This window comes from Mesoplodon bidens (assembly GCF_964165515.1).
Source record: "Mesoplodon bidens genome assembly, contig: HAP1_SCAFFOLD_96, whole genome shotgun sequence".
NCBI classification, from domain to species: Eukaryota; Metazoa; Chordata; class Mammalia; order Artiodactyla; family Ziphiidae; genus Mesoplodon; species Mesoplodon bidens.
In genome coordinates, this window is record NW_027671845.1 from 698,053 (window position 1) to 713,338 (window position 15,286).

The following is a 15,286-nucleotide window of genomic DNA, read 5'->3' on the forward strand; positions in this document are numbered from 1 at the left end:
GGTGCAGATTATATAGACTAGAAAAGGGAAGGTTGCCAGACGGTGGTTTACATTATCTAATGACTGTCTCGGCTCAAGGTTAACTTCCCTGGGAGAAAACCCATAAACCCAGAATCATCCAAAATAACCTGCATGTGCAGGGAGGAGACAGCTTTGCTTGTCTCATTTTACTTTCTTTCTGATTTCTGGGCCCTGGTGATTTATCTCCCATGGAATGGAACAAGGAGGGGAACAAGTAGGGACAGTCCCTTCGAGCAGCAGCGGCATGCCTGGCATGTCCGAAGGTGCTCTCAAGGCTGACTGCTTCCCACACATATGTTGGCTTGTTTAAGCCTCAAGCCCTCGATCCTTTGTTGAAATACAATAATTTCATTCCTATGGTTTTCAATACCAAAAACTCAACCTCCAGGAGGGTTAAAGTCTAATTTGTACTCCAAACCAAGTAGCAGTGCAGTTCGCTACTACTGAGGCTGAATCCATAAAGACTTCAAGACCACGACCAGAAGACAAGTTATTATATATAATACCCTAGAAGGCCTGAAACATAATTATCATATACATAGCTGGTCCTTCAGAACTTTTTACCTATAACATGTTTTTGGATGAAAGTTATTTAATGTACTGGAGATAACTGTGAATTACTGATCAAATATTTGAATACTTATACTTACCTGGAATTTCATTTCTGCTGAAAGAAAAAGGAAGAACAGGACTCACCTAAAAAAAAACAAACTTTAGAAATGAAAGTAAACATCTTATCACACACTATCACTTTTGGAAGCAGCATAGAGGGGCAGTCAACAGTAAAACACTGGTGAAATAGGACAAAACTCTAGGCCAAAAATCCATTATTATTATCATCAGTGACAGTACCACAACTGTGCCCTTCATAATTAATAAGCACTCCTAAGAGTCTTCATTTGGCACCAGATGATGTGTTTAAGAGAAACACTCTGGGAGGTTTTGAATCAGACTTGGTTTTTTGTTAGCCAAGTTACAGGAGAATTTTTAAAGTGGGGGGAAGGGAAGAAGGAAACGGACCAGAAAAAGAATTGAGGCCATCATCTACAAACCAACAAAGCACTGAGAGTTCCAAACGTTATGTCAGACACTAAAATGACTGATACAGGCTCAAACGGTTTATAAAACCTAGAAAAAGACTACACCAGCAAAGTCCCCATTTATCTGTAGAGTTCAGAAACTAAAACAAGGAATATTTCAGCTTAACACCTTATCTCAAGAGAATCATATACACTTCACATGAATAAAAATACCTGAAACCAAACATTTTTAAAAGCTCCAATACCCAAAATAGAAAGAAAAAAATTAATTCAGAAGACTCAATCCAGCCATGATAATCACAAAATGGCTGGGCAATCTCTATCTCCCTTCCACACTAACCATCCATCCCCTGGAAGACCAAGGGAGATCAGACCTTCCAGACTTACTTTCCAGACCTTCCAGACACCTGGCTGCGGCAAAATTCGATGGAATCCCCTTGTGGAACAGCAGTTTCCCATCTCTTGTGTCTCTCCCTGTCATGATCATGCAGGAAGCGAGTCTGGCTGTGCTATTTCTTATCATTGTGTGTCACCCATCTGCAACATGATATTGAAAAAGTAGTTCCCTTTCCCCCAGAAGGTTGAGGCTCAGCTACAGGGGTAATTCTCCTGGGCACACAGTCATTATTTAGGCTGACTCAGTGACTTCAACAGGCTTAATCATGTGATCAGGTTTGTTGCCAGCTGCATAATGCTCCCACATCTGTAGATAGAGCCGCTCTAGTTCCATCGTGTATTGTCTGGTGTTGAACAGAGGGCTAGATGTTCTCTGCTTCCAGACTTTGCCACGAATTTTCTTCAGGTATTCGAGATCAGTTCCCAGTTTCACAGCTATCTCTTCATATTCTTGTCTATTTTGAGCAATCAGCTCAAGACAGCCTAAACAAGTGAGCTGGGAAGCTGCAACTCGGGAAGCAAGAGTCTCTCCTGGCATAGTCACCATGGGGGTCCCTGCCCAAAGGACGTCCATCCCTGTGGTGTGTCCATTACAGAGTGGAGTGTCCAAGCAGACATCAGCCAGCTGGCCTCTCCGAACATGTTCCTCTTTAGGAGCAACAGGGGAAAAAATGATACGGCTCGGGGGAAGGCCCATATTTTGTGCGTACTGTTGAATATTAGCTTCTCCTGCTGCTGGAAAACGCAACAGCCACAGTACACTATCGGGAACACGCTTCAGAATATTTGCCCACATCTGCAAAGTAGATGGGTCAAGTTTGTATAACTGATTAAAGTTACAGTACACAATGGCATCTTCCGGTAACCCGTACTGAGAACGTGTGGTTACAATAATGGTACGGGGAACCTCCTCTCCAGTGGCAGCCTTATTGTTGATCAGGGTAGTTGCCAGTCCATTGCTAATACTGAATCCATTAATTGTAATCTGAATTTGTCCTCTGTTAATCATTTCAATAACTGCTTCTGCAACAGTATTCATAGGAATGACAGGCATATTAAGAGTTGTATTACTGCTGTCTGCGTTGTCTTCTCCATCAGGACATTTCATCTTGACTATTTGCACATCTGATAGACTATCAAGAAATGCTTGGAGGTCGATGCCATTCAGCACAATCCGATTGTCATAAATGTGCCCATTGGACTTAAAATCGATGACGGCTTTTTTCTTCAGGTGAGGAAACATATTAGCATGATCACCAATAAAGAAAGTATGGGGCATATAAGCCAGTTTCTCAGAATACTGCTCAGCAACTTCAGCAGGTGAAGTTTCCTGATCAGTGATGATATAATCCATGAAAAGCGCGCCACTAGTCCCAGGGTACCCCAGCCACATTGCCTGAATAGGAGCTGGCCTGAGAGCAAAGAGTTCATTTCGAGCACCCCTGGTATAACCATTCAGATTTACGAGGATGTGTATACCATCTTGATGGATGCGATCAGCTGCTTTCCCATTGCATGGAATCTGAGAAAGATCAATGAAATGATTGGCTTCTGCCATCACCTTCACTCGGAAGTTTGTGCCATCATGTGGGCTCAGGCCATAACAGAATATCTCAAATTTATCAGGATTGTGCATGCCTGGAATAGACTGCATAAGATGAGAAGTAGGATGATTCCCAAAGTCAGAACTCACGTATCCTACACGCAGTCGACCATCACTGAGCTTCAGGTCTTTTGGATGTTCATACGGTGGTTTATGAAGGACACTTATATTAGCCAAGCAGAGGTTCCCATGCCTCTCAGCAATAGCCTTCCTGAAGCCATGAGAAAGAGGATAGAGCATACTATGATGAGGCTGCACAGAAGGCAACCTATTCCTCTCCAACTGGTCAGCCACAATGCTGACCAACTTCTTCATTCGCTCATCATAGTCTGTCCAATCACAGACAACCTGCAGGCAATGAGCCAAATTACAATAAGCGTCAGGAAAGTCAGGTTGAAGCTTCAGAACAGTGCGATAAGAAGCAATTGCTTCTGGAATATTCCCTGAATCGTGGTGAATGGAAGCCAGATTGCTGTGGGCATCCGCAAATGCAGGGCTGATCTGAACGGCACGAGTATAACACTGCAAGGCTCCCTGAACATCCTGCATCTCCCGTAGGGTGTTTCCCATATTGCAGTAGGCATCAGCAAAGGTAGGACTGATTCGAATAGCCTCCTTATAATGCATCAGAGCTTCGTGCAGTTTTCCCTGCTGCTTCAATACACTTGCTAAATTTGAATGGGCATCAGCAAAGTCTGGGCAGAGCTCTAATGCTTTACGATACAAGCGAACTGCCTCTTCACTGTTTCCCTGTTCTCCTTTGATATTGGCTAGGTTATTCAGAGAGTCTGCATGGGTGGGACACAGCCGGAGAGCTGTATGATAACAATCTTCTGCTTCAGCAACACTGCCCTTCTCTTTGAGTGCGTTTCCTAGGTTGCAGTAAGCATCAGGGAAATGTGGTTGCAATTCAATAGCTCGCCTGTAGGTGTCTATTGCCAGATCCATCAGGCCTTGCTCATAGTATACACAAGCCAGGTTGCCATGTACCACTGCATGATTTGGACTCAAGCTTAGGGCACAAAGGTAAGCTGCCACAGCTCTGTCAAAAATCCGTGCCTCATTGAAGACATTTCCTAAATTGATATAAGCATCCAGAAAATTGGGGTCAAGGGTGACAGCCTTTTCAAAGTGATGAATTGCAAGCCAAATCTCCCCTTGTGCATTGAAAACACAGCCAAGATTACTCCAAGCTACTGCAAAGTTCGGTTGCGTCTCAATTGCTTTCAAATAACATGCCTTGGCTTCTTCTAAGCCACCCAGGGCTTTGAGCAGGTTCCCCAGGTCACTGCGAACACAGTACAAATAAGGATTGTACTGAAGAGCAGAGACGTAAGCTTGTACTGCCCCTTCCATGTCGCCTGCTGCTACCAATGCGGCTGCCAGGTTAATATAACCATCGATGAAATCTGGTTTGAGACGCAATGCATGCCGGTAATGCTCAGTTGCTTCCTGCAACTGCCCTCTTTCCTTGTACACATTCCCCAAATTCGAATAGGCTTCTGCCAGAAGAGGGTTCTGTTTAATTGCCAGAGTACTAAAGTGGGCAGATCTGTCCAGCCTTCGACACTGGAAGTGTATAGATGAAAGTAATAAAAGTACACCAGTATTGCCTGGCTCTTGTCTCCAGAGCTGCATGCAGTGTCTCTCAGCTGTCTCAAAATCTCCTGCCTGATATTCTCGATGTGCCAACTCAGCTAACCCTTGGAAGGAAAGCATACATTTCGTTGGTTCTGTGCTGTCGGCCATGTTGCCCACGGAAGACGCCATCTGGAGCTTCTGGAGAGAGTGAAAAAAGGGGGTAATCGAGTCCCGCTGCCGCCACTACTGGCAAGAATGTTTCTAGAGGTAGCAAACACGAGCGCAGCAGCCGTACCACTGCTTTGGCAGGCTTAAGCGGCGGCAACGGTTACAGGCACCGAACCTTAGGAACTCTGGTTGGCCATCTACCTCTCATGCTCTTGAAATCTTAATTCTTAACCCTGCCCTCTTCCACCATTTTTCTGCTAATCAGGGAATAAAAATTACCTATCCATTTGCCTTACAAGAAATCAAAAGTCAGTAGTCCAAACACTTTTTAAAATATTGTTTTCTGTCCAGTTGGAAATGAGATACATGATTGACTTTTCTTCATCATTCATATAGTCAACGTGGAAAACATTAGGGCCATGAATTTCAATACAGTAAGATGAGAAAATTTTAAATTGGCCTTCCCAAACCACTAATAAGTAACCGATGTTGTATATGATGCTAAAATCTTAGAGACTGAGTTTGATATTTTAAAAGTTCTGAAAACATTAGCTAATTTCTCCTCATCAAATTTCTCATGACTCAAACCTGAGTGTTACTTTTTAAAAGATAAATTTATTTATTTTTATTTATTTATTTTTATTTTGGCTGCATTGGGTCTTCAGTGCTGCGTGCAGGCTTTCTCTAGTTGAGGTGAGCGGGGGCTACTCTTTGTTGTGGTGCCGGGGCTTCTCATCACAGTAGCTTCTATTGTTGTTCCACAACTCTATGGGTTCCTTTTTAGGTCCTACGAAGAACCCTAGAAATTAGTTCATGTAATTATAGGTTTTTGCAAAATTGTCAAAAGTGAGATATTTTAACTTCCATCTGGTAAGACCAGCGTCTATTTCTTTGCCAATTTTCCTTCTATCATAGTCCGCTATGTTGGATCATATTGGATTGGTCACAGGCTTTTTTGAAACCTGGCTAAGGAGATGTTTTAAGTGAGGCTATTATGTGATTTTCAGACACCACCATATGTAATTGACTATATAATATCCCATTACAGGAATAACTTCCAGTACTCTTACTGACTACTCTACTGACTTAACTAGCACAAGACACAGAAACTTAAGGACAAAAACCACCTTACAATATAGCCATGTCTTGCACTTCACAGCTCTCAAAGCATGTGCATTTGAAGAAGAAAAAAAGAACTGAAAAGTATAAAACCAGAAGTTATTCTGTGGAAAATTATTTCAATCATCAGGCATGTGAAAGATAAGTCAAAGATTCAGTTTTCTTCAATGCTTAGTCAAAACGGACATTTCCTTCTGTCAAGAATATACTCCAGGGCTTCCCTGGTGGTGCAGTGGTTGAGAGTCTGCCTGCCGATGCAGGGGACACGGGTTCGTGCCCCGGTCCGGGAAGATCCCAAATGCCGTGTAGCGGCTAGGCCCGTGAGCCATGGCCACTGATCCTGCATGTCCGGAGCCTGTGCCCCGCAACGGGGAGAGGCCACAACAGTGAGAGGCCAGCATACCGCAACACAAAAAACCAATAAACTCCAGGGGCTTCCCTGATGGCACAGTGGTTAGGAAGCCACCTGCCAATGCAGGGGACACGGGTTCGAGCCCTGGTCCGGGAAGATCCCACATGCCACGGAGCAACTAAGACCGTGTGCCACAACTATGGAGCCTGTGCTCTAGAGCCCGTGAGCCACAACTACTGAGCCTGCGAGCCACAACTACTGAAGCTTGCGTGCCTAGAGCCCGTGCTCTGCAACAAGAGAAGCCACTGCAATAAGAAGCCTGCACACCGCAACAAAGAGTATCCCCCAGTCGCTGCAACTAGAGAAAGCCTGCGCACAGCAACGAAGACACAACACAGTCAAAAATAAATAAATAAATAAATAAATAAAAGAATATAGCCCATCAATAATGTGTGTAATGGAATGGTGTGAATGAGTATTTTATCAGAATTCCTGTAATGCACAATCCTATAGCAGTACTGAAATCAGTAATGCATTTATAATAGTAAATAGTTATGAGGAAGTAATCCATAGAGGTTTTCTCAAAGTTAACAATGAAAATTAATGTGACATTATCAATAATAAATTGTGACGCTGAAATAAACTTTTCTAAACTATTAATAACTAAAAGCAAACTCTAATCAACCATGTTAAAAGAAATCTATGTCTATAAACTACAAAGTTTATTTCTGAAAATTTTATTTCTAAAACACATAAACTGTCATATGAGGAGGCAGTTAAAGAATATATAGCTACAAGAGTGGGGAAAAAGTTTTATAGAGACACATCTGGCAGTAGTGAATTTTCAAATGTCATTTTTCTAGATTTTGTGACACCTATAGTATTGATATTTGAAAGCATTTAAAAAATTGTAATTTGAAGATTTGCTACTTCCAGGTAGAGTAAAATATTTGGAAGCAAAACAACATTTCCACGGAGAAAAATTTTAAAAGCCAAATAAAATAGTCAGCATTCAATCAAAAAGTTCTAGACATACCAAGAGATAGAATCATTTGACTAAAATTCTAAGAAAGGAACAGATAATACAAAAATATTTATATAAGATATTGTGTATCTTTATCAGGAAAAGTCTTTATCAAGAAAAGACTTTAAAATCATCAGAATTAATATTATATTTTATTTATTTGTATATTTTATTTATATATTTATATAAAGGACTTAAAGATAAAGCCCTAGTTAAGGCAGTGACAAAAGCAGTAGCAGTGGGAGTGAAAAGAAATGGTTATATTCAAGGATATTTTGTCAGTAAAAGTCCAAGATCAAATGTCTGACTGCATACATGGGATGGATAGACGGAGTGGGAAAAATCAAAGTTAACTATAGAGGTTCTAGTGAAGATGGGGTTGCCATCACCCAACCCAAGGGGTTGCAATCATCCCCAAGGTCTAGGAGACTCAAAGGGAAGGTCATGGTCGAGGAAAAGTTAATTGCTGGGAAAATAAGACTCCCAGTCTCTCCATCTCCTTATACTAGTTTTTTTTTTTTAACATCTTTATTGGAGTATAATTGCTTTACAATGCTGTGTTAGTTTCTGCTTTATAACAAAGTAAATCAGTTATACATATACATATGTCCCAATATCTCTTCCCTCTTGGATCTCCCTCCCTCCCACCCTCCCTATCTCACCCCTCTAGGTGGTCACAAAGCACAGAGCTGATCTCCCTGTGCTATGCGGCTGCTTCCCACTAGTTATCTATTCCTTACACCAGTTTTGTTTTTCCACTCATATACGTAGCAGCATTTCATTCAAGGGGAAAGCCATTGATCTGACTGGTCAAATTAAACACCATAGTTCAAGGCACATTTACAGTGGTTAGTTCCTCCACAATTTAGAAAGTAACATTCACAATTTCCCTCTTCCTACACCGTGGAACACATTGGCCATTCCTCCAAAGTTTCCACTCCATAGAGTGGACCAGAGTTGACATTAGCCCAGAACTGAGAGCTTGGCATGAGATGGTGTCAACCCCTCCTAGAGCTCTGGCATAAGTTATGACCCAACCCAGCTCCACAGAGAGCTCTGCATGGAATCTTGTCTCAGCCATAATAATGTGATTCTGCTTTTCATTTGGTTTTCTTCTTTGCTTAACTTTCTCTGGCCACTCTGACAAACAAAATTTCAGGCATTCCTGGGCCACTCACTAACTTTATTCTGTCTAATGATATCCAGATTCCCAAGAAAATTACTAACAATAAAGGGGGAAATTTGGAACATGGTGAGTTTTAGGTGCCTGAAAATACAGGTAACTGAATCCAGTTAAGTAGCAAATTATTTGGGTATCAAATATGCCAGTAGAAGAGCAGACTAAGCTCAATTTAATGTACTCTTATTGGAGACACATGTAAATTCTGGGTCAACTTTGAAAAAGTTAAAAGCACATAGCTGAGATTAAAAGAAAGAAAGGAACACCTGCATGTTTCAGAAAGTAACAGAGAAATTAAATCCAGAGAAATAAGAGCAGACTGATGTGTATGGGTTCCGTTCCTTAGTATAGGCCTTATGTAAATAGGGGCTGGAGCTAGAAATCTAACATTACCTTGAGGCCAGGAATTTAGACTCAGGATGGAACAATATTGAGAAGTTAGTACAGATATCCTACAGAAATTTCATGAGGAACTGCTTAGTCCATTAAGAGGGCCAAGGGAGGTGGTGAGGAAGACTGATATCTCTTGAAAACCTTCAGGTACAGAAAACATCAACACCTCTGAAAAGTAGGCCTGTCCTTCCCAGAGTTGTGATGGCCAGGTTGTCACTAACCTGGAAGGCCCTGTAGGAATCAGAAACTGCAAGGAGAGTAATTCAAAGAAAAACAGATGCAGGATGGGTGTGGCAATAAATCCTAGGACCCTATCAGAAACAAAATTAAAACCACTCTAGAGGGAAATTTTAACAAACCAGAGCAGAGAGTATCCTAACCAGAATAGAATAATAATTCTGAAGAAGTTACTTTAGTTATTTACGTAATATTCAATGCATTTCCATGGCCAGGCCCTTTTGAAGAATTCGAAAACATATACAAACAATTCATTTACATCTTATATATCCCACCATCCAGAGCAAAATTCACTTAAGAACTGTACTGGTGGAAATTGGGCGGCACTATGGAGAAAATAAAACGGTGTTTGCCATCAAAAAACACGAAGGTAAGAAAGATAATGTCTAATTTTTTAATTATCCTGTGGTTTCTTGAAATCTTTTGGAAACCCAAAATAGAGAAACCTAGGAGGAAATGAAGATTTAAATATTTAGAGATTTATCAACTCATCTCTAAAAGCTTTATTAATCTCTTATTTTAATAACATTCCTGAGAGGTATAAATGTGTCCAGTGATAGGGTTGAATAAGCCTGAGAGAATTTCATTTGTTTACTATTCTTGGTCAGCTCTTAAGACCTTTCAGGAGCATCTTGATTTTCATGGCCTCATCCAACAAAAAGCAGGATATTTTACAGAAAGTCCTGGTCCACTTTTTGGCTTGCTTTTGTGTTTATGTTTTTGGTTTTTTCACATTGGGCGGTACATTAGGCTACTTATTGCATACTCCCTCATTCATGCATGCATTTATTCAAACAATATTTACTGAGTTGAGACATTTAATTAACACTCAATAAATGATGTTTACATGAATGAATGCGCTTTTTATCAAAGTAAGTGTAAGTACTGAGAAAAATTACAGAATGTATGATCCCAGCCCCACAAAAGCTTATAACTGTGTTGAGGATGCTGATGAAATAACTAATATATCATATTATCATAATATATCATATTGGACAGTTTCTAAGTTCAAAAATTAGTTTTTATAGATAATCAGAGCATAAGGAGGACAAAGAAGGGACAGTTCATTATGGGTTGAATCTATCAATAAATGTATATTTCAGATGAGATTTGAGATTGACCTTAAAGAAGAGGACTTAGATATATGAACAGAGAACAAAAAAGGCATGGTGATAGCATGTGCATAGATAGTGTGGCCGATATTTATGTTCTTCATTAAAGATAGTCAGAGATAACCCAAATGTAACTGTTTCCATGGGTCCATTCTCAGTATCCAAACAAAACGGCAAATCCTATCTTAGTAAAACTAATGAAAAACACAGTCTTTAACAAAGAGATTGTGAAGGAAAGGGAGAGAGAAAGGCTTGCATCCCACACCACACAACAAAACTTATTGAATTCTTTGTTTAATTTTCTCCCTCTGAAAATTTCCTCTCCCTCTCTCTGTACGTTTCTCTTCTCCCACATCTGGCCACACTCTACCAGCCATCTTTCCAGATCTTTCCAGAACTCTCCATCCTAGTTTCATTAGGCCACAATTTAAACATCTCACAGGTCTCCAGGATACCTCCCCATCACTTATTCCACAAAGACAAACAAAGGACACTTCTCAGGATCACGTTTCTTTGAAGGAAGAGGTCATGAGGAGTGATTATAAATAATATAAGGTGGAGAACAGTGACTTAAAATACCATTTTTCAGCTTAGAATGTGAATACAGGGAACTTTGGGAAACTAGGAAATCTAGAAAGGATTCATTGATAATTATTTATGTTCAATGAATAAAATAAAATGTAATAATACAGCTAAACTCTGACAGATTAACTTTTTCAGAAGTTGCTTTCACACACCTTCACTATTGGGATGATTGATAAACACACCTTTCCTTCTTTACTTTCTTCTTTCTTTGCAGATACTGGCACCAAACTTTCAAACAATAAGAACCTTCCCATAAGTCCCTTGCCAGGAAGATTAAGGTATAACAATCCAAACAAATTTTTGAAGAAGATAACTGGTTGAAAGCATAAGAAAAGAGCTGGGGGGCTTCCCTGGTGGCGCAGTGTTTGAGAGTCCGCCTGCCGATGCAGGGGACGCGGGTTCGGGCCCCGGTCCGGGAAGATCCCACATGCCGCGGAGCGGCTGGGCCCGTGAGCCATGGCCGCTCAGCCTGCGCGTCCGGAGCCTGTGCTCCGCAATGGGAGAGGCCACAACAGTGAGAGGCCCGCATACCGCAAAAAAAAAAAAAAAAAAAAAAGAAAAGAGCTGGGTTTCTCTTATTCAACAGTCACATAATGAGTAATGTGGGAATTGGTTTAAAAAGTCTCTCTGCATGAAGGGCTAAGGTTAAGATTAGAACTTCTGAGGCCAGAAGAGCAAAATGACTACAACAATCCACATATTTTCAAGAGCCGCCCTTTGGATGTGAGGGATTCATTTTTCCCACTACTTTTTCAGCAACCCAACTGGTGTCTTTATTAAACGACCTAAGAGAATACAATGTGGCCAAGAAGGCTTAGATTTCCTTAGCCCCAAGTCAGATATTCTCCAGTGATTGTCCACTCTAATTAAAAAGAGAGATTTACAAAAGGAAACTGGATACAACTGAGTGTACCTTAATTTCAACCCTTTACCTGAGTTATTTGTTTTGCTTTCAATTCTCCGCTGAACTGCCTACATTAATATATTTTTAAGAACATTTCCTTAAGTTGAAGTATTCATTCAGTATATTCATTTACTATAATTTAGAAAAGTCAAATGATCTAGGCAAATTCATTTCTATATTGCCACAGCAGTGTATTGTGAACTAAATGACACCTGGCAGTTCTTTACTCAGATACTAACTCAATTAGAAGGCAGAACAAGGATACCTACCCTTTCCCATAAGGAAAGGTCACTTAGCCTCTGTAGCTGTCTTAGGTCTCTCATCATCACAGTAACAAATTGAACACTAAAAACCATATGATCATCTCAAGAGATGCAGAAAAAGCTTTTGAAAAAAATTCAATATCCATTCATGGTAAAAACTCTCCAGAAAGTGGGCATAGAGGGAACATACCTCAACATAATAAAGGCCATATATGACAAGCCCATAGCTAACATACTCAATGGTGAAAAGCTGAAAGCATTTCCCCTAAGATCCAGAACAAGACAAGGATGCCCACTCTCACCACTTTTATTGAAGGTAGTTTTGGAAGTCCTAGCCACAGCAATCAGGCAAGAAAGTAAATAAATAAAAGGACTCCAAAATGGAAAGGAAAAAGTAAAACTGTCACTGTTTGCAGATGGCATGATACATAGAATATCTGAAAGACACCATCAAAAAATTATTAGAGCTCAAAAATGAACTTGGTAAATTTGCAGGATACAAAATTTATATATAGAAATCTATTGTATTTCTATACACTAACAGTGAACTATCAGAAGGAGAAATTAAGGAAACAATCCCATTTACAATCGCGTAAAAAAGAATAAAATACATAAGAATAAATCTGCCTAAGGAGGTAAAAGACCTGTACCCAGGGAACTATACGACACTGATACAAGAAATTAAAGATGACACAAACAGCTGGAAAGATATACCACGGTCACGGATTGGAAGAATTAATATTGTTAAAATGACCATCATACCCAAGGAAATCTACAGATTCAATGCAGTCTGTATCAACATATCAAGGGCATTTTCCACAGACCTAGAACAAATAATTTTAAACTTTGTATGGAAACACAAAAGATCCTGAATAGTTAAAACAGTCTTGAGAAAGAAGAACACAACTGGAGGAATCATGCTCCCTGGCTTCAGACTGTGCTACAAACCTACAGTAATCAAAACAGTGTGGTACTGGCACAAAACATCGATTACTGGAACAGAATACAGAGCCCAGAAAGAAACCCATGCACTTATGGTCAATGAGTCTATGAAAAAGGAGGCAAGAATATGCAATGGAGAAATGTCTGGGCTTCCTTAGGGATGGTTTCATCAATTAATTTGTTTTCTTAAATGGACCATACTTTTCCATGTCTTTGTATACCTTGTGATTTTTTTGGTTGAAAATTTGTCTTTCAAATATTATAATGTAGTATCTATGGAAATCAGATTCTCCCACTTTCCCAGGGTTTTCTGGGCTTTTGATTGTTGAAGGCTGTAGTAGTCTGTTTGTTTAGGGACCTTTCCAAACTATTTTTGCAATGACTGTTTTCCTTATTGTATGTACGCACTGAAGTCTCTGTTCCTTTAGTTCATGTTTAGCTAATGTTTTGACAGAGATTTCCTTGAATTCCTGCAACTAAAACAAACAAAAACAAATATACACAAGCACATCCACATGCACACTCAAAACCACACACCTCTGCCCATTGTGCAGATTGATGGATCACTCCTTCAACATTTAGCTGACCTGCATTGAGTTCAGGGCTCAACCCATGGTCAAAGCTTAGAGACTCCTCTGGTGTTTTCAGAACATGCATCTTATCCTGAGTATGCATGTGGCTTTCTGAATTTCTCTGGGCACATGTGTACTTTTTGTAGGTTCTAATTTCCCAAAGAATCTCCCCCAACTTTGGCTCCTGCATCTTCTGTGGTCTAGTGTATTTCAATACACAGTCTTCTGCCCCAGCCATCTGTGCTTTGTTAGTTCACCTTGCACTTTTTTTGAGCAATGACCGCTGCTTTTCCAGACTGTGTTCCAAGTTAGCTAAGACAGAGATAAGCATCTTGTGTCAGTCCTTCAGGTAGCTCCCAGACAGGTTAGAACAGATACACATGATAATCTGACAGTACGGTCTCTTCTGCTCCCTCCTGAAGCAGGATTGAGGGTCCCATACTAGGAATGGTCTGCTGCTACTTTCAGACTATCACTGCATTAAGACTCCACCACTTTAAGACCATCACTACACTAACAGTGGATGGGGCAAGGGCAGGTAAAAATGCCACAAAGCTTTCCTGCCATTTTCAAATTGCCTCTTCCCTGGTTCAGTATGTGTTTGGTTGCTATAAATCTTTGGCTGATTTCAGGACTAAGAGAAACTCAAAGAACCCCACAGCAAGAAACAGTACAATCAAACTCTCAGAAGCCAAAAGACACAGAAAGAATCTTTTCTCCCAAAGGAGAAAGAAAAAAGAAATTTGTTACAAAGCAGGGATCCTCAGAAAGATTAGAGCTAATTTCCTATATGAAACCACGGAAGCAAGAGGCCAGACATATTTAAAGTGCTGAAAGAAAAAAAATTGTCCACCAAGAATTCTATATTTGGCCAAACTGGTTTCAAAACTTAGGGAGAAATTAACGCATTCCCAGATGAACAAAGGCTGAGGGCGTTTATTTTACAGCTTCCTACCACTGCCCTAGGAGAAATGCTAAATTGAACCTTCAGGTTGAAATGAAAGGACACTAGACAGCAACTCGAAGCTGTAGAAAGAAATAGAAATCTCCAGTAAAGATAAATACATGGGCAAATACTAAAGCCAGTATTGTGTTATTGGCTTGTAACTCTACTTTTTATTTCTTACATGATTGAAAAAACAAATGCATAAAATAATCATAAATCCATGTTTTTGGGCTCACAAAGTATAAAGGTGTAATTTGTGACAACAATAATGTAAAGAGGAGGAATGGAACTGTAGAGGAACAGAGTTTCTGTGTGCTACTGAAGTTGGTTTCAATTGAAATTATATTGTTTTAACTTTAGAATGGTAAATGGAATCTTCTTGAGAACCACAAAGAAAATATCAATAGACTATATGCAAAAAGAAATGAAAAGGGAATCAAGAGTTCACCACAAGAAAATCGGCTAAGCACAGAAGTCAGTAATGGAGTAAATCAGGGGCAAAAAATGCATAAGACATACAGAAAACAAGCAGGAAACAGACAGAATTAAGTTCTTCCTCATCAGTAAGTTTTGAAAAAGTAAGTGGATTAAGCTCTCCAAGAAAAAGATAAACATTGGCAGAATGGACTTTAAAAACAACCATAATCCAAGTATATGCTGTCCACAAAAAACTCACTTGATTTCAAAAGACACAAGTTACTTGAAAGTTAAAGCATAGAATAAAATATCCCATGCAAATAGTAACAAAAAAGAAGGAAAGAGAGACAGAAAAAGAAAGGAAGGAAGGAAGGAAGGAAGGAAGGAAGATAGATCTGGGATGGCTATGTTACTATCACACAAAATAAACT

The 15,286-nt window shown here is 40.0% G+C and overlaps 1 protein-coding gene across 1 annotated transcript; it reads right to left on the bottom strand.

Moving 5' to 3' along the window:
* Window positions 1-1,689: 1,689 nt before the first annotated feature.
* LOC308610921 (UDP-N-acetylglucosamine--peptide N-acetylglucosaminyltransferase 110 kDa subunit-like) lies at window positions 1,690-4,935 on the bottom strand (the record flags this gene model as incomplete). The annotated part of the gene is made up of 1 exon (XM_081259903.1): window positions 1,690-4,935. The coding sequence occupies exon 1, from the start codon at window positions 4,828-4,830 to the stop codon at window positions 1,690-1,692; it is 3,141 nt and encodes a 1,046-aa protein (XP_081116029.1). The 5' UTR covers window positions 4,831-4,935.
* Window positions 4,936-15,286: the final 10,351 nt, after the last annotated feature.